At 52.1% G+C, this 24037-nt stretch overlaps 2 protein-coding genes across 2 annotated transcripts; one reads left to right on the top strand and one right to left on the bottom strand.

Annotated features, from left to right (window-relative positions):
- Positions 1-713: 713 nt before the first annotated feature.
- Positions 714-23956, top strand: LOC136284630 (rho guanine nucleotide exchange factor 11-like; the record flags this gene model as incomplete). Its single annotated transcript, XM_066174985.1, has 20 exons — positions 714-2258; positions 3379-3477; positions 4330-4379; positions 6014-6071; positions 7044-7168; positions 8664-8735; positions 9917-10036; positions 10499-10618; positions 11011-11076; positions 11488-11550; positions 12706-12807; positions 14163-14264; positions 15515-15557; positions 16691-16787; positions 18097-18288; positions 20012-20035; positions 20742-20898; positions 21374-21458; positions 22451-22480; positions 23576-23956. Coding segments are annotated over exons 3-20 (1876 nt in total), but the record flags the coding sequence as incomplete, so codon positions are not given.
- LOC136284629 (proteoglycan 4-like) lies at positions 2280-3131 on the bottom strand (the record flags this gene model as incomplete). Its single annotated transcript, XM_066174984.1, has 4 exons — positions 3113-3131; positions 2818-2963; positions 2552-2743; positions 2280-2501 (listed from the first exon to the last, which is right to left on the bottom strand). Coding segments are annotated over exons 1-4 (579 nt in total), but the record flags the coding sequence as incomplete, so codon positions are not given.
- Positions 23957-24037: the final 81 nt, after the last annotated feature.

The following is a 24037-nucleotide window of genomic DNA, read 5'->3' as shown; positions in this document are numbered from 1 at the left end:
AAAATCCCAGAGATTGATCCCAAAAATCCCAGAGATTGATCCCAAAATCCCAGAGATTGATCCCAAAATCCAGAGATTGATCCCAAAAATCCCAGAGATTGATCCCAAAATCCCAGAGATTGATCCCAAAAATCCCAGAGATTGATCCCAAAATCCCAGAGATTGATCCCAAAATCCCAGAGATTGATCCCAAAAATCCAGAGATTGATCCCAAAAATCCCAGAGGTTCATCCCAAAATCCCGGAGTTTTATCCTAAAATCCCGGAGTTTCACCCCAAAATCCAGAGATTGATCCCCAAATCCCAAAGATTGATCCCCAAATCCCGGAGTTTTTATCCCCAAAATCCCAGAGATTGATCCCAAAATCCCGGAGTTTTATCCTAAAATCCCAAAGTTTTACTCCAAAATCACAGTTTCACCCCAAAATCCCCAAATTTCACCCCAAAAATTCCCGAATTTCACCCCAAATCCCAGAATTTGACCCCAAAATCCCCAAATTTCACCCCAAAAATTCCCGAATTTCCCCCCAAATTTCCCCCAAAACCCCAAATTTCCCCCAAAATCCCCGAATTTCCCCCAAATTTCCCCCAAAATCCCAAATTTCCCCAAAATTCCCGAATTTCCCCCTAAATTTCCCCCAAAATTCCCGAATTTCCCCCTAAATTTCCCCCAAAATTCCCGAATTTCCCCCCAAATTTCCCCCCAAATCCCCAAATTTTCCCCAAAATTCCCGAATTTCCCCCCAACCCCCCGATTTTCCTCCCGGAATTTCCCGCCAGCAATTCCGGCAGCCGCCGCCGGAACCTCGGCGCCGCGATTTCGGGCCGATCCTGTCCCACTTCCCCCTTTTCCCAACCCCGAGTTTTTGGGGGGAAATTCGGGAATTTTTGGGGCCGATCCGGGCAGGGCGGCCGCGGCCTGGGCTGACGACCGTGCCCTGAGGCAATTAAGGAGCTTTAATTAAGCCGAATTAAACGACTTTTTTAGAGCCTCGTTAAGCCCCGGCTGCTCCCGGCAGGGCCGGGAAAAACCTTGGAACATCCCTGGGAATTTTCTTCTTTTTTTAGGGAATCTTGGAATGGTGGATTGGGCAGGAAAACGTCTTGGAATGACGAAATTCCCGAAATTTGGGGGGTTTTTTTTTTTTTGGAGGAAAAACATAGGGGGAAAAAAAAAAAAGGGATTTTAGTTGTGGGCTGACCTGGGATAATCCCGAGGTTAATCCTGGTTTTCCTCCGGATTGGGCGGGAATGGTCAGGGCAGGGTCCGGCTCCGGGGGGAAAAAATGGGATGGGGCTGGAAAAACTGGGAAAAAAGGGGCTGGAAAAACTGGGAAAAACGGGGCTGGAAAAACTGGGAAAAACGGGGCTGGAAAAACTGGGAAAAAAGGGGCTGGAAAAACTGGGAAAAACGGGGCTGGAAAAATTGGGAAAAAAGGGGCTGGAAAAACTGGGAAAAAAGGGGCTGGAAAAACTGGGAAAAAACGGGGCTGGGAAAACTGGGAAAAACGGGGCTGGGAAAACTGGGAAAAAAGGGGCTGGAAAAACTGGGAAAAAAGGGGCTGAAAAACTGGGAAAAAAGGGGCTGGGAAATCCTGAGGGATTTTTTCCTGGGATTTTTTTGTCCCTTGGGGCTGGGAAATCCTGAGGAAGTTTTTTCCTGGTATTTTTTTGTCCCTTGGGGGGGCTAATCCCAGAGAAAAGAGATTTTCGGGAAAATCCTGAGGAATTTTTTCCTGGGATTTTTTTGTCCCTTGGGGGGGCTCATCCAAAGTAAAGGGATTTTCTGGAAAATCCTGAGGGATTTTTTTCCTGGGATTTTTTTGTCCCTTGGGGGGGCTCATCCCAGAGAAAAGGGATTTTCTGGAAAATCCTGAGGATTTTTTTCCTGGGATTTTTTTGTGGTTGTTTTTTCCCGGGGAATTTTGGCCTTTTCCGGGGGAAATTTGGGATCCGATCCCGAGGCGTGGGACACGGGGCAGGAGGGCGCGGCCTCGAGCCGGGCCGGGTTGGATGTTTGGGCTGATTTTTCCACGGAAAAGGGGTCGGGAGGCGCGGGAAGGGCTGGGGGAGAGGGGTCGGATCCCGTCGCTGGAAGTTCCCCCGAGGAATTCCTGGAGGTTCCGGGCGGCGGCCGCGGCTCGGGCTCGGCTCGGGAATCTCGGGAATCCCCCCGGATTTCCAGGTCGAGCGGAGCGTCGTCCCCGTCGGAGCGAAGGTGCCCCGGGCGCCGGCCCTCGGACGCCTCGGAGCCCGCAGGTGGGAATTCGGCCGGAATGCCGGGAGCCGGGGGTCGGGGGGGACGGTGACCCCGGGGTCAGGGGGGACGGTGACCTCGGGGTCAGGGGGGACGGTGACCTCGGGGTCAGGGGGGACGGTGACCTCGGGGTCAGGGGGGACGGTGACCTCGGGGTCAGGGGGGACGGTGACCTCGGGGTCAGGGGGGACGGTGACCCCGGGGTCAGGGGGGACGGTGACCCCGGGGTCAGGGTGGACGGTGACCTCGGGGTCAGGGGGTGGACGGTGACCTCGGGGTCAGGGTGGACGGTGACCCCGGGGTCAGGGGGGACGGTGACCTCGGGGTCAGGGGGGACGGTGACCTCGGGGTCAGGGGGGACGGTGACCCCGGGGTCGGGGGGGACGGTGACCTCGGGGTCAGGGGGGACGGTGACCTCGGGGTCAGGGGGGACGGTGACCTCGGGGTCAGGGGGGACGGTGACCCCGGGGTCGGGGGGGACGGTGACCTCGGGGTCAGGGGGGACGGTGACCCCCGGGGTCGGGGGGGACGGTGACCTCGGGGTCAGGGGGGACGGGTGACCTCGGGGTCAGGGGGGACGGTGACCCCGGGGTCGGGGGGGACGGTGACCTCGGGGTCAGGGGGGACGGTGACCCCGGGGTCGGGGGGGACGGTGACCTCGGGGTCAGGGGGGACGGTGACCTCGAGGTCATGAATGGTCACCAGGCCTGGAGGTCAGGGGTGGACGGTGACCTCGGGGTCAGGGGTGGACAGTGACCTCGAGGTCAGGGGTGACCACCAGGCCTGGAGGTCAGGGGTGGACGGTGACCCCGAGGCCCTGCGGCCTCCGGAGCTGGTGGGTTCCCCAGAGCCAAACCTGGACTCGGGAGCCTCATTCCTTCCTCTTCCTCCTGTCCCCGTGTCCGTGTGTCCGTGTGTCCGTGTGTCCCCGTGTCCGGGTGTCCCCATGTGTCCGTGTGTCCGTGTGTCCCCGTGTCCATGTCCCCCCGTGTCCGTGTCCCCCCGTGTCCGTGTGTCCCCATGTGTCCCCATGTCCCCGTGTCCGTGTGTCCGTGTGTCCCCGTGTCCCCGTGTCCGTGTGTCCCCGTGTGTCCGTGTCCCCGTGTGTCCGCGTGTCCGCAGGGCTGGTGCAGCGCTGTGTGATCATCCAGCGGGACCAGCATGGCTTCGGCTTCACCGTCAGCGGCGACCGCGTGGTGCTCGTGCAGTCCGTGCGCCCAGGTGCGACGCGGCCGGACACGGGGCCGGACACGGCCGGACACGGGGTGGACACGGGGCTGGACACGGGCTGGACACGGGGTGGACACGGGGCTGGACACGGGGCTGGACACGGGGCTGGACACGGGGCTGGACACGGGGTGGACACGGAGTGGACACGGGGTGGACACGGCCGGACAGTCCCCAGGGCGCCTCAGGAAAATGGGGGGAAATGGAGAAAAATGGGGGAGAAAAGGGCGGGAAACGTGAGAGGGAAATGGCGGGAACATGAGGGGGAAATGGCGGGAAACGTGAGAGGGAAATGGCGGGAACATGAGGGGGAAATGGCGGGAAACGTGAGGGGGAAATGGCGGGAACATGAGGGGGAAATGGCGGGAAACGTGAGGGGAAAATGGCGGGAAACGTGAGAGGGGAAATGGCGGGAAACGTGAGAGAGAAATGGCGGGAAACGTGAGAGGGAAATGGCGGGAACATGAGGGGGAAAAGGCGGGAACATGAGGGGGAAATGGCGGGAAACGTGAGGGGGAAATGGCGGGAAATGTGAGGGGGAAATGGCGGGAAAACCCGGAGGATGGAGGGAAAAGGAGAGAACGGGAGAGCGGCCGGAGAACGGAGAAAATGCCGGAGGGAGTGTGGGGGGAAAGACGGAAAATGGGAGGAAAAGGAGGGAAAAAACCTGGGAGAAATAAGGAAAACTCGGGGAAACTGTGGGAGAGACGGGATTTTCCTTCGGGAATGGTCCCAGTTTTGGGGGCGGATTTCGCTCCGGGGTTGGATGGGGTGGGGTTGAGGGAGTGGGAAAAAACTCCCCGTGGGGTATTCCAGGAAAATCTGGGATCTCTTCCCTCTCTGCAGGTGGGGCGGCCATGAGGGCCGGCGTGCAGGAGGGCGACAGGATTGTCAAGGTTGGCGTTCCCAAACTCCCAAACTCCCCACATTCCCAAATTCCAAACTCCCCACATTCCCAAATTCCCAAATTCCCACATTCCCAAATTCCAAACTCCCCACATTCCCAAATTCCCCCTCCCACATTCCCAAACTCCCCCTCCCACATTCCCAAATTCCCACATTCCCAAATTCCCCCTCCCACATTCCCAAATTCCCAAACTCCCCACATTCCCAAATTCCCAAACTCCCCACATTCCCAAACTCCCCTTCCCACATTCCCAAACTCCCCGTTCCCACATTCCCAAATTCCCACATTCCCAAATTCCCCAACTCCCCACATTCCCAAATTCCCCTCCCACATTCCCAAATTCCCACATTCCCAAATTCCCACATTCCCAAACTCCCCTTCCCACATTCCCAAATTCCCCTTCCCACATTCCCAAACTCCCCGTTCCCACATTCCCAAATTCCCACATTCCCAAATTCCCCTTCCCACATTCCCAAACTCCCTCTCCCACATTCCCAAACTCCCCTTCCCACATTCCCAAACTCCCCCTCCCACATTCCCAAACTCCCACATTCCCAAATTCCCACATTCCCAAATTCCCCTTCCCACATTCCCAAATTCCCACATTCCCAAATTCCCACATTCCCAAACTCCCCCTCCCACATTCCCAAATTCCCACATTCCCAAATTCCCACATTCCCAAACTCCCCTTCCCACATTCCCAAATTCCCCTTCCCACATTCCCAAACTCCCACATTCCCAAATTCCCACATTCCCAAATTCCCACATTCCCAAACTCCCCTTCCCACGTTCCCAAATTCCCCACATTCCCAAATTCCCACATTCCCAAATTCCCACATTCCCAAACTCCCCTTCCCACATTCCCAAATTCCCCCTCCCACATTCCCAAACTCCCACATTCCCAAATTCCCACATTCCCAAACTCCCCCTCCCACATTCCCAAACTCCCACATTCCCAAATTCCCACATTCCCAAATTCCCCTTCCCACGTTCCCAAATTCCCCACATTCCCAAATTCCCACATTCCCAAATTCCCCTTCCCACGTTCCCAAATTCCCCACATTCCCAAATTCCCACATTCCCAAATTCCCACATTCCCAAACTCCCCTTCCCACATTCCCAAATTCCCCTTCCCACATTCCCAAACTCCCACATTCCCAAATTCCCACATTCCCAAATTCCCACATTCCCAAACTCCCCTTCCCACGTTCCCAAATTCCCCACATTCCCAAATTCCCACATTCCCAAATTCCCACATTCCCAAACTCCCCTTCCCACATTCCCAAATTCCCCTTCCCACATTCCCAAACTCCCACATTCCCAAATTCCCACATTCCCAAATTCCCACATTCCCAAATTCCCCTTCCCACATTCCCAAACTCCCACATTCCCAAATTCCCACATTCCCAAACTCCCCGTTCCCACATTCCCAAATTCCCACATTCCCAAACTCCCCCTCCCACATTCCCAAACTCCCCTTCCCACCTTCCCAACCCCCCCTTTCTCCACCTTCCCGGGGAAAATTCCTGGGAAAATTCCCATTTTCCAGCTGGGGGGAGGGGCAGTGTCCCGGAATTCCGTTGGCAAACCCCTGGAATTCCCCTTTTCCCGCCTTTTCCCCAGGTGAACGGGACCATGGTGACCAACAGCTCCCACCTGGACGTGGTGAAGTTGATCAAGTGTGAGCGTGAGGCTGAAATTCCTGGGAATTCTCCTCCCGCTCCGCGGGAAAACCGTGGCGCTGGGGGGAGGGGAGAACGTTTCCCACCCTCTGGGAATTTTCCAATCCCCCCGGAAGCGTTTCCAGCCCTTTTTCCTGCGGTTTTTTTTTTTTCCAGGAATTCCTTTTTATTTCATCCCAAATCCTTCTGAAATTTCATCCCAAATTCTCCCTGAAATTTCCCCTGGAAATTTCTTTCTTTTCCCAGTTTTTTTTCTTTCCTGGGAATCCTTTTCCCTCCCCTGATTTTCCTGGAAATTCCCTCTGGAAATCCGCCTCACTCCCTTTTCCCAGTTTTTTGGTTTTTTTTATTTATTTTTTTTATTGAATCCCAATCACCCGTTTTTCCAGGAAATCCCTTTTATTTCATCCCAAATCCTTCTTAAATTTCATCCCAAATTTTTCCAGGAAATCCCTTTTATTCCATCCCAAATCCTTCCTAAATTTCATCCCAAGTTTTTCCAGGAAATCCCTTTTATTCCATCCCAAATCCTTCTTAAATTTCATCCCAAGTTTTTCCAGGAAATCCCTTTTATTCCATCCCAAATCCTTCCTAAATTCCATCCCAAATTTTTCCAGGAAATCCCTTTTATTTCATCCCAAATCCTTCTTAAATTTCATCCCAAGTTTTTCCAGGAAATCCCTTTTATTCCATCCCGAATCCTTCCTAAATTCCATCCCAAATTTTTCCAGGAAATCCCTTTTATTCCATCCCAAATCCTTCCTAAATTTCATCCCAAGTTTTTCCAGGAGCTCCTTCTCTCTCTTCTTTCCTCTGGGATTTTTTCCCCCCCCCCGGAATTTTTTTCTTCTCAGTTTTCCCTGTAAATCCTCCTCTCGCCCACTTTATCCCGAACTTTTCCTGGAATTCCTCCTGACGTTTCCCAAATCCCGTTTTTATTTGGTTGTTTTGGGGTTTTTTTTGTTTCCCAGCTGGTGCTTACGTGGCCCTGACGTTGCTGGGATCCCCCCCTGGCTCTGGGGGCATTTCGGGATCTCAGCAGGAGCCGGAACCTTCGGGATGTTCCCAACGGATCACCGAGCCCAGGCCCCTCCAGGTGAGCCGCGCTTCCGCAGGGAATCCCAGAATTCCAACGGGGAAACCCAAAATTCCAGCGGGGAAACCCAAAATTCCAGCGGGGAAACCCAAAATTCCAGCGGGGGAACACAAAATTCCGTCAGGGAAACTCAAAATTCCATCCGGGAAACCCAAAATTCCAGCAGGGAAACCCAAAATTCCAGCGGGGGAACACAAAATTCCAGCGGGGAACACAAAATTCCAGCGGGGGAACACAAAATTCCAGCGGGGAAACCCAAAATTCCAGCGGGGAAACCCAAAATTCCAGCGGGGAACACAAAATTCCAGCGGGGAAACCCAAAATTCCGTCAGGGAAACTCAAAATTCCATCCGGGAAACCCAAAATTCCGTCAGGGAAACCCAAAATTCCATCTGGGAAAGCCAAAATTCCAGCGGGGAAACCCAAAATTCCGTCAGGGAAACCCAAAATTCCATCCGGGAAACCCAAAATTCCATCCGGGAAAGCCAAAATTCCAGCGGGGAAACCCAAAATTCCGTCAGGGAATCTCAAAATTCCATCCGGGAATCTCAGAATTCCGTCAGGGAAACCCAAAATTCCGTCAGGGAATCTCAGAATTCCAGCGGGGAAACTCAAAATTCCAGCAGGGAAACTCAAAATTCCCATTATTCCCGTCATTCTTATTATTCCCCTTATTTCCACTATTCCCACTCCCATATTTTTCATTCTTGCCCTTCCCATCATGCCCATCATTCCCATCATTCCCACTATTCCCATTATTCCCACTATTCCCATTACGCCCATTCCCGTTATCCCCGTTCCCATTATCCCCATTCCCATCATCCCCATTCCCATTCCTGTCATTCCCATTCTTCTCCACAATCCCCATCATCCCCGTTATTCCCATCATTCCCACTATTCCCATTATTCCCACTATTCCCATTATGCCCATCCCTGTTATCCCCGTTATCCCTGTCATTCCCATCATTCCCGTCATCCCCACATTCCCGTTATCCCTGTTATCCCCGTTATCCCTGCCATTCCCATCATTCCCGTCATCCCCACATTCCCGTTATCCCTGTTATCCCCGTTATCCCCGTCATTCCCATCATTCCCGTCATCCCCACATTCCCATTATCCCTGTTATCCCCGTTATCCCTGTCATTCCCATCATTCCCGTCATCCCCACATTCCCGTTATCCCTGTTATCCCCGTTATCCCTGCCATTCCCATCATTCCCGTCATCCCCACATTCCCGTTATCCCTGTTATCCCCGTTATCCCTGCCATTCCCATCATTCCCGTCATCCCCACATTCCCGTTATCCCTGTTATCCCCGTTATCCCTGTCATTCCCATCATTCCCGTCATCCCCACATTCCCGTTATCCCTGTTATCCCCGTTATCCCCGTCATTCCCATCATTCCCGTCATCCCCACATTCCCGTTATCCCTGTTATTCCCGTTATCCCCGTCATTCCCGCCGTTCCGGCCGTTCCGGCGTCTCTCGGGCCCTCAGGACCCGGAGGTTCGGAAGCACGCGGCGCAGATCCTGCGGAACATGCTGCGCCAGGAGCAGGCCGAGCTCCAGGTACGGCCCCGGACGACTCCTCTGCCCCACGTCTTCCCTCCTCTCCCACCTGTTCCCCGCCTTTTCCCACTTTTTTCCCACTTCCCCCCTTTTTTTCCCTCTTTTCCCACTTTTTTCCCACCTTTTTCCCACTTTTCCCCCCTTTTTTCCCTCTTTTTTCCCTCTCTTTTCCCACTTTTTTCCCACTTTTCCCCCCTTTTTTCCCACTTTTTTCCCACGTTTCCCCCCTTTTTTTCCCTCTTTCTTCCCACTTTTTTCCCACTTTCCCTCCCTTTTTTTCCCACTTTTTTCCCACTTTCCCCCCTTTTTCCTTTTTTTCCCCACCTTTTTCCCACTTTTCCCCCCTTTTTTTCCCACTTTTTTCCCACTTTCCCCCCTTTTTCCTTTCTTTTTCCCACCTTTTTCCCACTTCCCCCCCTTTTTTCCCTCTTTTTTCCCTCTCTTTTTCCCCACCTTTTTCCCACTTTTCCCCCCTTTTTTTCCCTCTCTTTTCCCACTTTTTTCCCACTTTTCCCCCCTTTTTTCCCACTTTTTTCCCACTTTTCCCCCCTTTTTTCCCTCTTTTTTCCCACTTTTTTTCCCACTTTTCCCCCCTTTTTTCCCTCTTTTTTCCCACTTTTTTCCCACTTTCCCCCCTTTTTTTCCCTCTTTTTTCCCACTTTTCCCCCTTTTTTTCCCTCTTTTTTCCCACTTTTCCCCCCTTTTTTCCCCCTTTTTTTCCCTCTTTTTTCCCACTTTTCCCCCCTTTTTTCCCACCTTTTTCCCACTTTCCCCCCCTTTTTTCCCTCTTTTCCCACGTTTTTTCCCGTCTTTTCTCCCCACTTCACCTCTGGTTTTCCCCCTTTCCCTCCTTTCCCCACTTCCCGCCCCGCATTTCCGCCCTCTCCCTCCCCTCTTTTCCCGGTTTTTCCCTCCTTTCCCTCTTTTCCCCCTTTTCTGGGCGCCGCCGTTCCTTTCCAGGGAATTGTTTCGGCGACCCTTTGGCGTTCGGCGCGATCTTTTGGGATCTTTCGATTTTAGGGGGATTTTGGGGTCCCCGTTTCGGAGTTTTTGGTGGCGATTTTGGGGGGAATTTTTTCCTTTTTCCTTTCTATTTTTTTTTTTTTTCCCCCCGTTTCGGATTTCTGGGATATTTTGGGCGGAAAAGCCTCTGGAATTCCGGTTTTTTTTTTTTTTCCCAGCGTTTCCAGGAGCTGCTGCAGAGGAACCCGGGCGCCGCCGTGGAGGAGCAGCTGGAGGGGACCCGGCGCCGCCTCAACCAGCTCCGGCTCAAAATCCAGCAGGAGACGCACGGCGCCGCGGTACGCGGGAACTCGGGGAATTCCCGGGAATTCTCCGGGAATTTCCCGGGAATTTTCTGGGAAATTTGGAGAATTTTCGGGGATTTTTTTCGGGGGGTGTTTTGGGGAGTTTTCGGGGAAGTTTTTTAGGTGAAAATCTGGAAATTTTTTTTTAAATTATTTGGGACTTTTTTTTTTTTTTCAGTTTTTGGGGAATTTGGGGGAATTTTGGGGGATTTTCTGGGAATTTTTGGGGGAAGTTTGGGGATTATTTTTTTTTCGGCATTTGGAGGGATTTTTTGGAATTTTTTGGAGAATCTTTGGGAATTTGGGGAGACGATTTTTTGAGAACTTTGGGGGAAAATCTGGGAATTTTTGTGGGGATTTTTGGGAATTTTGGGGGCGGATTTTTTGAGAATTTTGGGGGAAAATCTGGGAATTTTGGGGGGGGATTTTTTTCCCCATTTTTCCCATTTCTCCCAGGATTTGGAGGGAGAAGTTTTCGGGCTCCCAGGCTCCGGCTCGGGCTCTCCGCAGCTCCCGGGAAAATTTTCCAGGAATTCCCAGGACGGAGAGACGGGGCTGGAATCCGGTCCTGCAGAGGTGAGCTCGGAATCCCAGGAAAAAAAATGGGAAAAGGGAGAGAAAATTCCAGGGAAAAATTGGGGAAATTCAGGGAAAAGAGGGGGGGGGAAATTGGAGGGAAAGGGGGGAAATTCCGGAGAAAATTTGGGATAAATCTGGGAAAATTTGGGGGAAAAATTGGGGAAATTCGAGGAGAATTTTGGGAAAAAAGGGTGAAAATTCCAGGGAAAACTTGGGAAAATTCTGGAAAAATCCAGGGGAGGCGGAAAAACTTCCAGAGGGTCGAAAAACTCCAAAATCCCCAAGAATTCTCTTTTCCCTCCCTGGAAGTTTTTCCCGGGAATTGGGAGGAAATCTGGGAATGTGAGTTGTTCTTTTGTTGGATCCCGATCCCAAATTTTCCCTTCCAGGGATCCCAGAGTCGGAATTTTGGCTGTTCCCGACCCGGGAGCCCCAGGAGCTCCCCCACGGATCAGGTGGGGCTGGAAAACCCCGGAAAAATCCGGGAAAAATCCGGGAGAAATCCGGGAGAAATCCAAAAACAAAGTGGGGAAAGTCTGGGGAAATTTCAGGGAAAATCTGGGAAAAATCCTGGAAAAATGTGGGGAAAATCTGGGAAAAATCTGGAAACAAAAAATCCCAGAAAAACCCCAGGAAAATCTGGGAACAATGTGGGAAAATCCATGAAAAGTCTTGGAAAATTCTGGGAAAAATCTGGGGAAATTCCCGGGAAAATCAGGAAAGGAAAAAAAATCCCCAAAAATCCAGAGAAATCTGGAAAAAAATCCAGGAAAAAACAAAAATCCCGGGAAAAAAATCTGGGAATTCCCTCAGAGATTCCCAAAGTCATTCCCGGAATTTTGATCCGTTTTTTTTTTCCGGAACAGGGATCGGGGAGGCCCCAAATCATCGGGCCCGAGGAGGAGCCCGAGCCTGGAGGTGCCAGCGAGGTGAAAAAATGGGGAAAAGGGGAAAAACCGGGAAAAACCGGGAAAAACCGGGAAAAAACCCGGGAATTTGGGGGTGGGAATTCCAGGAAAACCCTGGAATTTGGGGTTCGGGAATTCCGGGAAAACCCTGGAATTTGGGGTTTGGGAATTCCGGGAAAACCAGAGAATTTGGGGTTTGGGAATTCCAGGAAAACCCCGGAATTTGGGGTTCGGGAATTCCGGGAAAACGCAGGAATTTGGGGTTTGGGAATTCCGGGGAAAACGCAGGAATTTGGGGTTTGGGAATTCCGGGAAAACGCAGGAATTTGGGGTTTGGGAATTCCAGGAAAATGCAGGAATTTGGGGGTTGGGAATTCCGGGGAAACCCCGGAATTTGGGGTTTGGGAATTCCGGGAAAACCCCGGAATTTGGGGTTCGGGAATTCCAGGAAATCCCCGGAATTTGGGGTTTGGGAATTCCGGGAAAACGCAGGAATTTGGGGTTTGGGAATTCCGGGAAAACGCCGGAATTTGGGGTTTGGGAATTCCGGGAAAACGCAGGAATTTGGGGTTTGGGAATTCCGGGAAAACGCCGGAATTTGGGGTTTGGGAATTCCGGGAAAACCCCGGAATTTGGGGTTCGGGAATTCTGGGAAAACGCAGGAATTTGGGGTTTGGGAATTCCGGGAAAACCCCGGAATTTGGGGTTTGGGAATTCCGGGAAAACGCCGGAATTTGGGGTTCGGGAATTCCGGGGAAACCCCGGAATTTGGGGTTCGGGAATTCCGGGAAAACGCCGGAATTTGGGATTTGGGAATTCCGGGAAAACGCCGGAATTTGGGGTTTGGGAATTCCAGGAAAACCAGGAATTTGGGGTTTGGGAATTCCGGGAAAACCCCGGAATTTGGGGTTCGGGAATTCCGGGGAAACCCCGGAATTTGGGGTTCGGGAATTCCGGGGAAACGCCGGAATTTGGGGTTTGGGAATTCCGGGCAAACGCCGGAATTTGGGGTTTGGGAATTCCGGGAAAACCCCAGAATTTGGGGTTCGGGAATTCCGGGAAAACGCCGGAATTTGGGGTTCGGGAATTCCGGGAAAACGCCGGAATTTGGGGTTCGGGAATTCCGGGCAAACGCCGGAATTTGGCCGATTGGGAATTCCCCTGTTCTGTCCCCAGAGCGACTCCGTCTTCCAGGATTTGGGAATCCTCAAATCCCGCCCGGCTCACCTGGGGGTTTTCCTCAGGTTCCTTTTCTCCCAGGCCGATCCCACTCCCCTGGTAAGGAATTCCCCAGAGCCCTCCAAAATTCCCGGGATTTCTCAGCCCCGGGCTCCGACTCCCCGCTTCCGGCGTCTCCCGGTGTTTCCAGGGAAATTCCTGGGAATAATCACCTGAGATTTCCTCCAGAAAATCCTCCGAATTCCCGGGAGTTTCTGCTCTCGGGATCCCTGTCCTGGTTTTCCCCCGGTTCTTCCCAGATTTTTCTGCGTTTTTTTCCCTGTTTTTTTTTTTTTTCCCAGGATTTTTCCCTGTTTTTTTTCCCAGATTTTTCCTCTTTTTTTCCTCCCCGTTTTTTCCCTGCTTTTCCCCTGTTCTTTCCCAGATTTTTCCCAGTTTATTCCCGGATTTTCCCCATTTTTTCCCTGTTTTTTTATTTTTTTGTTCCCCCGGGACTTTTCCCGTTTTTTTCCCCATATTTTTCCTTGTTTTTCCCCCAGACTTTTTTCCTGCTTTTCCCATTTTCCCCCGGATTTTTTCCCAGATTTTTTCCCGGATTTTTTCCCCGCTTTTCCCATTTTCCCCTCATTTTTCCCCTCATTTTTCCCCCGGATTTTTTCCCAGATTTTTTCTCTGCTTTTCCCATTTCCCCCCGGATATTTTACCGAATTTTTCCCGGATTCCCCCCGGATTTTCCCCTGGATTTCCCCTGGATTCCCCTGGATTTCCCCCAGATTTCCCCCGGATTTTTTCCCCTCTTTCCCGGATTTTCCCCGGATTTCCCCCGGATTTCCCCCAGATTTCCCCCCGGATTCCCCCGGGATTCCCCCCGGATTTTTTCCCAGATTTTTTCCCCTCTTTCCCCTGATTTCCTCCGGATTTCCCCCCGGATTTCCCTGGGATTTCCCCCGGATGTTTTCCCCTCTTTCCCGTCTTTCCCTGGATTTCCTCCGGATTCCCCCCAGATTTCCCCCTGGATTTCCCTGGGATTTCCCCCCTGGATTTTCCCCCAGATTTCCCCCAGATTTTCCCCGGATTTCCCCCCGGATTCCCCCATATCTCCCCGGGATTCCCCCTGGATTTTTTCCCCTCTTCCCCGGATTCTCCCTGGATTTCCCCCAGATTTCTCCCCGTATCTCCCCAGGATTCCCCCCGGATTTTTTCCCCTCTTTCCCGTCTTTCCCGTATCTCCCTGGGATTCCCCCCGGATTTTTTCCCCTCTTCCCTGGATTCTCCCTGGATTTCCCCCCGGATTCCCCCGTATCTCCCCGGGATTCCCCCCGGATTTTTCCCCGTCTTTCCCGTCTTTCCCCTGGATTCCCCCCGGATTTTTTCCCCTCTTTCCCCTCTTTCCCATCTTTCCCCGTCTCCCCCGGCTCCCCCGGTATCTCCCGTTTTCCGCGGTGTTTCTGCAGCTCTTCCACCTGTGCTGTGACGTTTGCTGCCAGCAGAGCGGCGCCGCCGAGAGCCGGGCCCTGGCCGCCGACGTCTGGAGCCTGTTCCTCGACGGCGCCGCCGTGAGGGCCGCCGGGGATCCCGGGGATCCCGGGGGTTTTCCAGGATCTTGGGAGGGTTCCCGGGGATCCTGGGGGTTTTCCAGGATCTTGGGAGGGTTCCCAGGGATCCCGGGGGTTTTCCAGGATCTTGGGAGGGTTTTAAGGAATTCTGGGTGGATTTTCCAGGATTTGCTGGGAGGGCTCCCGGGGATCCCGGGGGATTGGCCGCCAGGGCTCCCGGGGATCCCGGGGGTTTTCCAGGATCTTGGGAGGGTTCCCAGGGATCCCGGGGGTTTTCCAGGATCTTGGGAGGGTTTCAAGGAATTCTGGGTGGATTTTCCAGGATTTGCTGGGAGGGCTTCCCAGGGATCCCGGGGGATTGGCCGCGAGGGCTCCCAGGGATCCCGGGGATTTTCCAAGATCTTGGGAGGGTTTCCCAGGGATCCCGGGTGGATTTTCCGGGATGCCGCGAGGGCTCCCAGGGATCCCGGCGGTTTTCCAAGGTCTTGGGAGGGTTTCAAGGAATTCCGGGTGGATTTTCCGGGATGCCGGGCGGGTTCCCAGGGATCCCAGGGGTTTTCCAGGATGCTGAGAGGGTTCCCAGGGATCCTGGGGGATTTTCCAGGATGCCGGCGGGGTTTCCCAGGGATCCCAGTGGATTTGCCGGGATGCCGGGAGGGTTTTAAGGAATTCTGGAGGGATTTTCCAGGATCTTGGGATGATTTTAAGGAATTCTGGGATGGATTTTCCAGGATTTGCTGGGAGGGTTTCCCAGGGATTCCGGGTGGATTTTCCAAGATCTTGGGATGATTTTAAGGAATTCCGGGTGGATTTTCCAGGATGCCGGGAGGCTTCCCAGGGATTCCTGGTGCATTTGCCGGGATGCCGGGAGGGCTTCCCAGGGATTCCCGGTGGATTTTCCGGGATTTTCCGGGATGCAGAGAGGACTTTAAGGAATTCTGGGTGGATTTTCCGGGATTTTCCGGGATGCTGAGAGGGATTTTAAGGAATTCTGGGTGGATTTTTTCCAGGATTTTCCGGGATGCTGGAGGATTTTAAGGAATTCTGGGTGGATTTTCCCGGATTTTCTGGGATTTTGGGAAGATTTCCTGGGGCTTGAGGAGAATTTTTCAAGATTTTGGGAGGATTTTCCGGGATTTTGGGAGGAATTCCAGGGATTTTCTGGGATTTGGGGAGGATTTTAATGAATTTTGGGTGGATTTTAAGGAATTTTCAGGAACTTTGGGATGTTTTTCCCGATTTTTTTGCAGCCCCTGCGGGTGAAGGTGCCGGAGCCGCTCCTGGCTGAGCTCGGTGAGTTCGGAATTTTGGGAATTTCCCCCGGGAAAAGGAGCCCAAAAATCGGGATTGGGATTCCCAGATTTTCCCTGGAGCCACAGGAAAGTTGGGAACCAGCTCTGGAATGGAGGCAATTCCCAAATATCCCCCAAACCGCCCTGAATTCTCAAAAAATCCCCCCAAAAATCCCAAATTTTCCCGAATTCCCAGAAAATTTGGGCTCCGGTTGAGATCCCACACCTGAAAACTGACCCCGAATCTCCCCAAATCCCCAATTTTTCCCAATTTTCCGGAATTCCCAGAAAATTTGGGCTCCAGTTGAGATCCCAGAGCTGCAGAACGATCCCAAATTCCCGAATTTTTCCCCAAATTCCCGAATTTTACCCCCAATTCCCATTTTTGATCCCGCACGAGGCAGAGGCGCGGCTGCGGAGCGGGGAGGACGTTTCCCCAAAATCCCCAAATTTCCCCAAATTTCCCCAAATTTCCCCAAATTTCCCCAAATCCCCCAAACCTTTGGGCTCCAGTTGAGATCCCAGAGCTGCGGAACGATCCCGAATTCCCGAATTTTCCCGAATTTCCCGTTTTTGATCCCGAACATCGCAGAGGCGCGGCTGCGGAGCGGGGAGGACGTTTCCCCAAAATCCCCAAATTTCCCCAAATTTCCCCAAATTTCCCCAAATCCCCCAAACCTTTGGGCTCCAGTTGAGATCCCAGAGCTGCGGAGCGATCCCGAATTCCCGAATTTTCCCGAATTTCCCGTCTTTGATCCCGCACGTGGCAGAGGCGCGGCTGCGGAGCGGGGAGGACGTTTCCCCCAAAATCCCCAAAATCCCCAAATTTCCCCAAATTTCCCCAAATCCCCCAAACCTTTGGGCTCCAGTTGAGATCCCAGAGCTGCGGAGCGATCCCGAATTCCCGAATTTTCCCGAATTTCCCGTTTTTGATCCCGACCATCGCAGAGGCGCGGCTGCGGAGCGGGGAGGACGTTTCCCCAAAATCCCCAAATTCCCAAATTTCCCCAAATTTCCCCAAATTTCCCCAAATCCCCCAAACCTTTGGGCTCCAGTTGAGATCCCAGAGCTGCGGAGCGATCCCGAATTCCCGAATTTTCCCGAATTTCCCGTCTTTGACCCCGACCGTGGCAGAGGCGCGGCTGCGGAGCGGGGAGGACGCGCGGGCGGCGCTGCGGGCGGCTCAGGGCTCCCTCCTGCCCCAGATCCACGAGCAGCTCCACGACTACAGGTGGGAAAATCCCAAATCCCGGCGGGTTTGGGGGATTCCGGGGAATTCCGGGGGATTCCGGGGAGTTCCCGAGCTCGAGTTTGGGGGGAGAAGCTCGGGAAAATCCCGGAGTTTGGCAAGCCTGGGAGTTTTCCCACTGTTTCCTTTTCTTTTTTGGCTTTTTTTCCCGGCAGAATGTGAGGAAAATCCTGAATTTTTGGGACTTTGATCCCGTTTTTTTGGGGGCAAAACCCCCGAAAAATCCCCGGTTTGGGGAGTTTGGAGAGGCCTGACCTTTCCCAATCCCCTTTTTTCCCCTTTTCCCCTTTTTTCCCCTTTTTTCCTCATTTTCCCCCCTGGACCAAGCGGGGAACCCCAAACTTGGGCATTTTTGGCAATTCCAGCCTTTCCCAATCCCCTTTTTTTCCCCAATTCTCCCGTTTTTTTCCCGTTTTTTTCCCCTTTTTCCCCATTTTTTAACCCTTTTCCCCCCAGGACCAAGCGGAAAACCCCAAACTTGGGCATTTTTGGCAATTCCAGCCTTTCCCAATCCCCTTTTTTCCCCCTTTTTTCCCCAATTCTCCCGTTTTTCCCATTTTTCCCCATTTTTTCCCTGTTTTTTCCCTGTTTTTTAACCCTTTTCCCCCCAGGACCAAGCGGAAAACCCCAAACTTGGGGATTTTTAGCAATTCCAGCCTTTCCCAATCCCCTTTTCTTCCCTTTTTTCCCCAATTCTCCCGTTTTTTCCCATTTTCCCCCATTTTTTCCCCATTTTTTCCCCATTTTTTAACCCTTTTCCCCCCAGGACCAAGCGGGGAACCCCAAACTTGGGCACTTTTGGCAATTCCAGCCTTTCCCAATCCCCTTTTTTCCCCAATTCTCCCGTTTTTTCCCATTTTTTCCCCGTTTTTTAACCCTTTTCCCCCCAGGACCAAGCGGAAAACCCCAAACTTGGGCACTTTTGGCAATTCCAGCCTTTCCCAATCCCCTTTTTTCCCCAATTCTCCCATTTTTTCCCGTTTTTTCCCCTTTTTCCCCATTTTTTAACCCTTTTCCCCCCAGGACCAAGCGGAAAACCCCAAACTTGGGGATTTTTGGCAATTCCAGCCTTTCCCAATCCCCTTTTTTCCCCAATTCTCCCATTTTTTTCCCGTTTTTTCCCCTTTTTCCCCATTTTTTAACCCTTTTCCCCCCAGGACCAAGCGGGGAACCCCAAACTTGGGCACTTTTGGCAATTCCAGCCTTTCCCAATCCCCTTTTTTCCCCCTTTTTTCCCCAATTCTCCCGTTTTTTCCCCGTTTTTCCCCATTTTTAACCCTTTTCCCCCCAGGACCAAGCGCACGCTGGGGCTGGGCGGCCTCTACGGCGAGAACGAGCTGCAGGAGCTGCAGGAGCTGCAGGAGCTGCAGGAAATGCGGGAGGAAATGCGGGAGCAGCCGGAGCTGCCGGAGCTGCGGCGGGAATTCCGGGAGCGGGAGCGCGCCGTGGCCGAGAGGCAGCTCGGCCACCTCGGGGACATCCTGTGAGCGGGAATTCCGGGGGCTCGGGAATTCCGGCGGGGGATTGGGAACGGGGATTTTGGGATCGGGGATTTTGGGAATAGGAATTTTGGGAACGGGGAATTTTGGGAACGGGAATTTTGGGAATGGGGATTTTGGGAATGGGGATTTGGGAATGGGGATTGGGAACGGGGATTTTGGGAATGGGGGTTTGGGATCAGGATTTGGGATCGGGGGTTTTGGGAATGGGGATTTGGGAATGGGGATTTTGGGAATGGGGATTTGGGAACGGGGATTTGGGAATGGGGGATTTGGGAATGGGAATGGGGATTTTGGAATGGGGGATTTTGGGAATGGGGATTTTGGGAATGGGGGTTTGGGAATGGGGATTTGGGAAATGGGGGTTTGGGATCGGGGATTTGGAAACGGGGGATTTTGGGAACGGGAATTTTGGGAATGGGGATTTTGGGAATGGGGATTTTGGGAATGGTGGGTTTGGGAATGGGGATTTTGGGAATGGGGATTTTGGGAATGGGGGTTTGGGAATGGGGATTTGGGAATGGGAATGGGGATTTTGGGAATGGGGATTTGGGAATGGGAATGGGGATTTGGGAATGGGGATTTTGGGAATGGGGATTTGGGATCGGGGGTTTTGGGAATGGGGATTTGGGAATGGGGTTTTGGGAATGGGGGTTTGGGAATGGGGATTTGGGAATGGGGATTTTGGGAATGGGGGTTTTGGGAATGGGGATTTGGGATTGGGGATTTGGGAATGGGGATTTTGGGAATGGGGGTTTTGGGAATGGGGATTTTGGGAATGGGGATTTTGGGAATGGGGATTTTGGGAATGGGCGATTTTGGGAATGGGGGTTTGGGAATGGGGATTTGGGAATGGGGATTTGGGAATGGGGATTTTGGGAATGGGGATTTTGGGAATGGGGATTTTGGGAATGGGGGTTTGGGAATGGGGATTTGGGAATGGGGATTTGGGAATGGGGATTTTGGGAATGGGGATTTTGGGAATGGGGATTTGGGAATGGGGGTTTGGGAATGGGGATTTGGGAAGGGGGGGTTTGGGAATGGGGGATTTGGGAATGGGGGATTTGGGAATGGGAATGGGGATTTTGGGAATGGGGATTTGGGAATGGGGATTTGGGAATGGGGATTTTGGGAACGGGGATTTTGGGAACCGGGGATTTGGGAATGGGGGATTTGGGAATGGGGTTTTGGGAATGGGGATTTGGGAAGGGGGGTTTTGGGAATGGGGGATTTTGGGAATGGGGATTTTGGGAATGGGGATTTTGGGAATGGGGATTTTGGGAATGGGGATTTTGGGAATGGGGGATTTTGGGAATGGGGATTTTGGGAATGGGGGTTTGGGAATGGGGATTTTGGGAATGGGGATTTTGGGAATGGGGGTTTGGGAACGGGGATTTTGGGAACGGGGATTTTGGAATGGGGATTTTGGGAACGGGGGTTTGGGAACGGGGATTTTGGGAATGGGGATTTTGGGAATGGGGATTTTGGGAATGGGGGTTTGGGAATGGGGATTTTGGGAATGGGGGTTTTGGGAATGGGGGATGGGGATTTGGGGGTTTGAAAGGGAATTTTGGGAATGGGAATGGGGATTTTGGGACCTGGGGTCTGGGAATGGGAGTTTGGGAATGGAAAAAGGGACTGGAGTGGGAAATTGGGGAGTGGGGGCTGGGACCGGCAGAATTCTCCAAGGAATTCCTTTTCCCCCAGCTCCAAGTACGAGGAGGAGCGCAGGTGAGCCGGAAAAACCCGGGAATTGGGACATTCCTGATTTTCCCCCTTTTCCCTCTTTCCCTTTGCCCTCCTTTCCCTCTTTTCCTGCTTTTCCTTTTCCCTCTTTTCTCATTTTTCCCTCTTTTCCCTCTTCCCCTTTCCCTTCCTTTCCTTCTTTCCCTTTTCTCATTTTTCCCTCTTTTCCCTCTTCCCCTTTTCCCTTTTCCTTTTTCCATTTTTTCTTTTCCGCCTTTTTCCCCTTTTTCCCCTTTTTCCCCATTTCCCCCTTTTCCCCCTTTTCCCCTTTTTCCCCTTTTTCCCCATTTTTCCCCATTTTTCCCCCTTTTTTCCCATTTTTCCCATTTTTCCCCATTTTCCCCTTTTTTCCCATTTTTCCCATTTTCCCCCATTTTTTCCCCCTTTTTTTCCCATTTTTCCCCCTTTTCCCCCTTTTTCCCATTTCCCCCCATTTTTCCCCATTTTTCCCCCTTTTTCCCCCCTTTTTCCCCCTTTTCCCCCTTTTCCCCCTTTTCCCCTTTTTCCCATTTTCCCCCATTTTTCCCATTTTTCCCATTTTCCCCCATTTTTTCCCCCTTTTTTCCCATTTTTCCCCCTTTTCCCTTTCCCCCCTCCCAGCCCATCCCAACCCCTCCAAATCCCCCCCCCAAAAAATCCCCCAAAATTCCAAGATTTTTCCTCCCGGAACCCTCTGGAATCTCTTTTCCAGCTCCCCCATGGCCTTTGCCCTCAGCACCTTCATGAGCCACATTGGGATCCGACCTCGGGAATTCCGGGAATTCCGGGAGTTCCGGAGCCCCGGAGGAGCCGCGGAGAAAATCCCGGACAAGGACAAGTGGCTGCCCTTCTTCCCCAAGGCCAAAAAGGTGGAAATTCCCGGGAATTCCACGGGAAAAAAACCCGGGAAAAGATTCCGGGAGTCCAACCTGGGGGGGGTTAGGGGGAAATTCCGGGAATTCTGAGCCAAATCCTGGGAATTTTGACCAAAACTCCAAGATTTTCTGCCTGAATTCCAGGATTTTTCGGCTAGATCCTGGGATTTTTGAGCCGAATTCCGGCATCTCCTCCTGAAATCCTGGAATTTTGGATCCGAATCCTGGGATTTTGACCTAAATTCCGTTGGTTTCTTCCTAAATCCCGGGAATTTTGACTTGGGATTTAGGATGGGGAAATTTGGGATTTAGGGAGGGAAATTTGGATTTAGGGAGGGAAATTTGGGATTTAGGGAGGGAATGCAGCATTTGGACGGGAATTATGGGAAATTTGAGACTTGGGAATTTGGGATTCGTGCCGGGGAATTCCCGGAATTCCGTTGGATTCCCCGGATTTCTTTCCCAACAGAGCAGCAGCTCCAAGAAGGAGAAGGAGCAGAGGCAGAACCCGATCCTGAAATACATCGGGAAACCCCGGAGCTCCTCCCAGAGCAGTGAGTGACAGAAATGCCCAAACATTCCAAAAATCCCAGGGAACAGTCCCAAAAAATCCCAAAAACATTCCCAAAAATCCCAGGGAACATTCCCAAAAATCCCAGGGAACATTCCCAAAAAATCCCCCAAAAATCCCAAAAACATTCCCAAAAATCCCAGGGAACATTCCCAAAAAATTCCCAAGAAAATCTCAGGGAGCATTCCCAAAAATCCCCAAAAAATCCCAAAAACATTCCCAAAAATCCCGGGAAACATTCCCAAAAATCCCAGGGAACATTCCCTAAAAAATTCCCAAAAAATCCAGGGAACATTCCCAAAAAATTCCCAAAAAATTCCCAGGGAACAATCCCAAAAAATCCCAAAAAAATCCCAAAAACATTCCCAAAAATCCTGGAGAACATTCCCAAAAAAATCCCAGGGAACATTCCCAAAAATTCCCCAAAAAATCTCAGGGAACATTCCCAAAAAATTCCCAAAAAAATCCCAGGGAACAATCCCAAAAATCCCAGGGAGCATTCCCAAAAAATCTCAGGGAACATTCCCAAAATTCCCAAAAAATCCCAGGGAACATTCCCAAAAATTCCCCCAAAATTCCAGGGAAATTCCAGAAGAATTCCGGGGAGATTCCAGGGAACGCCGGGAATTCTCCCAACCCCCGGGATCAGTCCAGGAGTCTCCAGGGATTTTTTGGGAATTTCCAGGGATTTTTTTTGGGGGGGGGGGGGGGGGGATTTTCCAGCAATTTTCCGGGGATTTTTTTTCCCAAGGTTTTTCCCACGGTTTTCCTGGGATTTTCTTTGGACTTCCCTGGGATTTTCTCGGGATTTTCCCAGGATTTTCTTCAGAATTTCCCCGGAATTCCCCAATCCCGGCGTCGTTCCCTCCTTCCCACCCCGTTTATTTCCCTTCTCATCCCATCGGAATTCCCCAAATTCCCCGTTTTTTTCCCCCGGGATTTTGGGAATTCTGACCTTCCCTCTTTGTTTTCCAGCATTTCATCTCCCCCTGTCCCCCGCGGAAGGTAAAAAATTCCCAATTTTTTTGTTGCTTTTCTTCGTTTTTTCCATCGTTTTTTGTTTTCCTTGGTTTTGGGATTCATTCCCGGATTTTTTTCCTTCCCTGATGAGATTCCTGGGAATTCTGGGGGGGGGGGGGGGGGGGGGGGGGGGGGGGGTTGGGGATTTAGGAGGAAAATTGGGGATTTAGGACAGGAATTGATGGGAAATTTGGGATTTAAGGTGGGAAATTTGGGATCCGGGACCAGAATTGACGAAAAATCTGGGATTTAGGGTGGAAAATCTGGGATTTGGGATGGGAATTCCGGATTTGGGGACAGGAATTCCAGGATTTAGGGTGGGAAATTGATGGAAAATTTGGGATTTGGGACGGGAATTCCAGGATTTAGGGTGGGAATTCCAGGATTTGGGATGGAAATTCCAGGATTTAGGGTGGGAATTCCAGGATTTGGGACAGGAATTCCAGGATTTAGGGTGGGAAATTGATGGAAATTAGGGATTTGGGACGGGAATTCCAGGATTTAGCGTAGAAATATGGGATTTGGGATGGGAATTCCAGGATTTGGGGATGGGAAATTGACGGGAATTTGGGCTTTGGGATGGAGATTGAGCATTTAGGATGGGAATCGATGGGAAATCTGGGATCTGGGGTGGGAATTTGGGATTTAGGAGAGGAATTCCAGGACTCAGGATGGGAATTGACGGGAATTCCAGGATTTGGGGATGGAATTGACGGGAATTTCGGGATCTTTCCCAAGAGTGAAGCCGGGGAACGTCCAGGACCAGCCCCGGGGAGCTGCCCTGGGACTGGGGACGGGAAATGGATGGAAATCTGGGATTTAGGATGGGAATTCCAGGATTTAGGATGGGAATTTTGGGATTTGGGATGGGAATTGACGGAAATTCGGGATCTTTGCCAGCAGTGAAGCCGGGGGAACGTCCGGACCATGATCCAGCACTTTGAGAGCAGCGGCGGGGAGCTGCCCTGGGATTTAGGATGGGAAATTCGGGATTTGGGACGGGAATTCCGGGGATTTGGGACGGGAATTCCCGGGATTCGGTTGGGACGGGAATTGACGGGAATTGGGGATCTTTGCCAGCAGTGAAGCCGGGGAACGTCCGGACCATGATCCAGCACTTTGAGAGCAGCGGCGGGGAGCTGCCCTGGGATTTAGGATGGGAAATTCGGGATTTAGGACGGGAATTCCGGGATTTGGGATGGGAATTTTGGGATTTAGGACGGGAATTGACGGGAATTTGGGGATCTTTGCCAGCAGTGAAGCCGGGGAACGTCCGGACCATGATCCAGCACTTTGAGAGCAGCGGCGGGGAGCTGCCCGAGCTCGGCTCGCAGCGTCTCTCCACCGGCAGCATTCCCGAGGAGCTGCTGGAATCCGACAGGTGCCCTCCCGGAATTCCGGGAATTCCGCCCTCCGGGAATTCTCTGCGCTCCGTCGCGCCGTTTCCTCCGCAGTCTCGGGGTTCTCCCCCAAATCCCGGGAGTTTTGCTCTCAATTCCGGGATCGTTTTTGTCCGTATTCTGTTTTTTTTTTTTCCCCGAC

Source organism: Chamaea fasciata, unplaced genomic scaffold (genome assembly GCF_029207755.1).
Source record: "Chamaea fasciata isolate MVZ Bird 193981 ecotype frontalis unplaced genomic scaffold, bChaFas1.0.hap1 SCAF_1197, whole genome shotgun sequence".
In the NCBI taxonomy this organism is placed as follows: domain Eukaryota; kingdom Metazoa; phylum Chordata; class Aves; order Passeriformes; family Sylviidae; genus Chamaea; species Chamaea fasciata.
The sequence above is the reverse complement of the archived record's forward strand: the minus strand, read 5'-3'. Positions and strand labels throughout refer to the sequence as shown.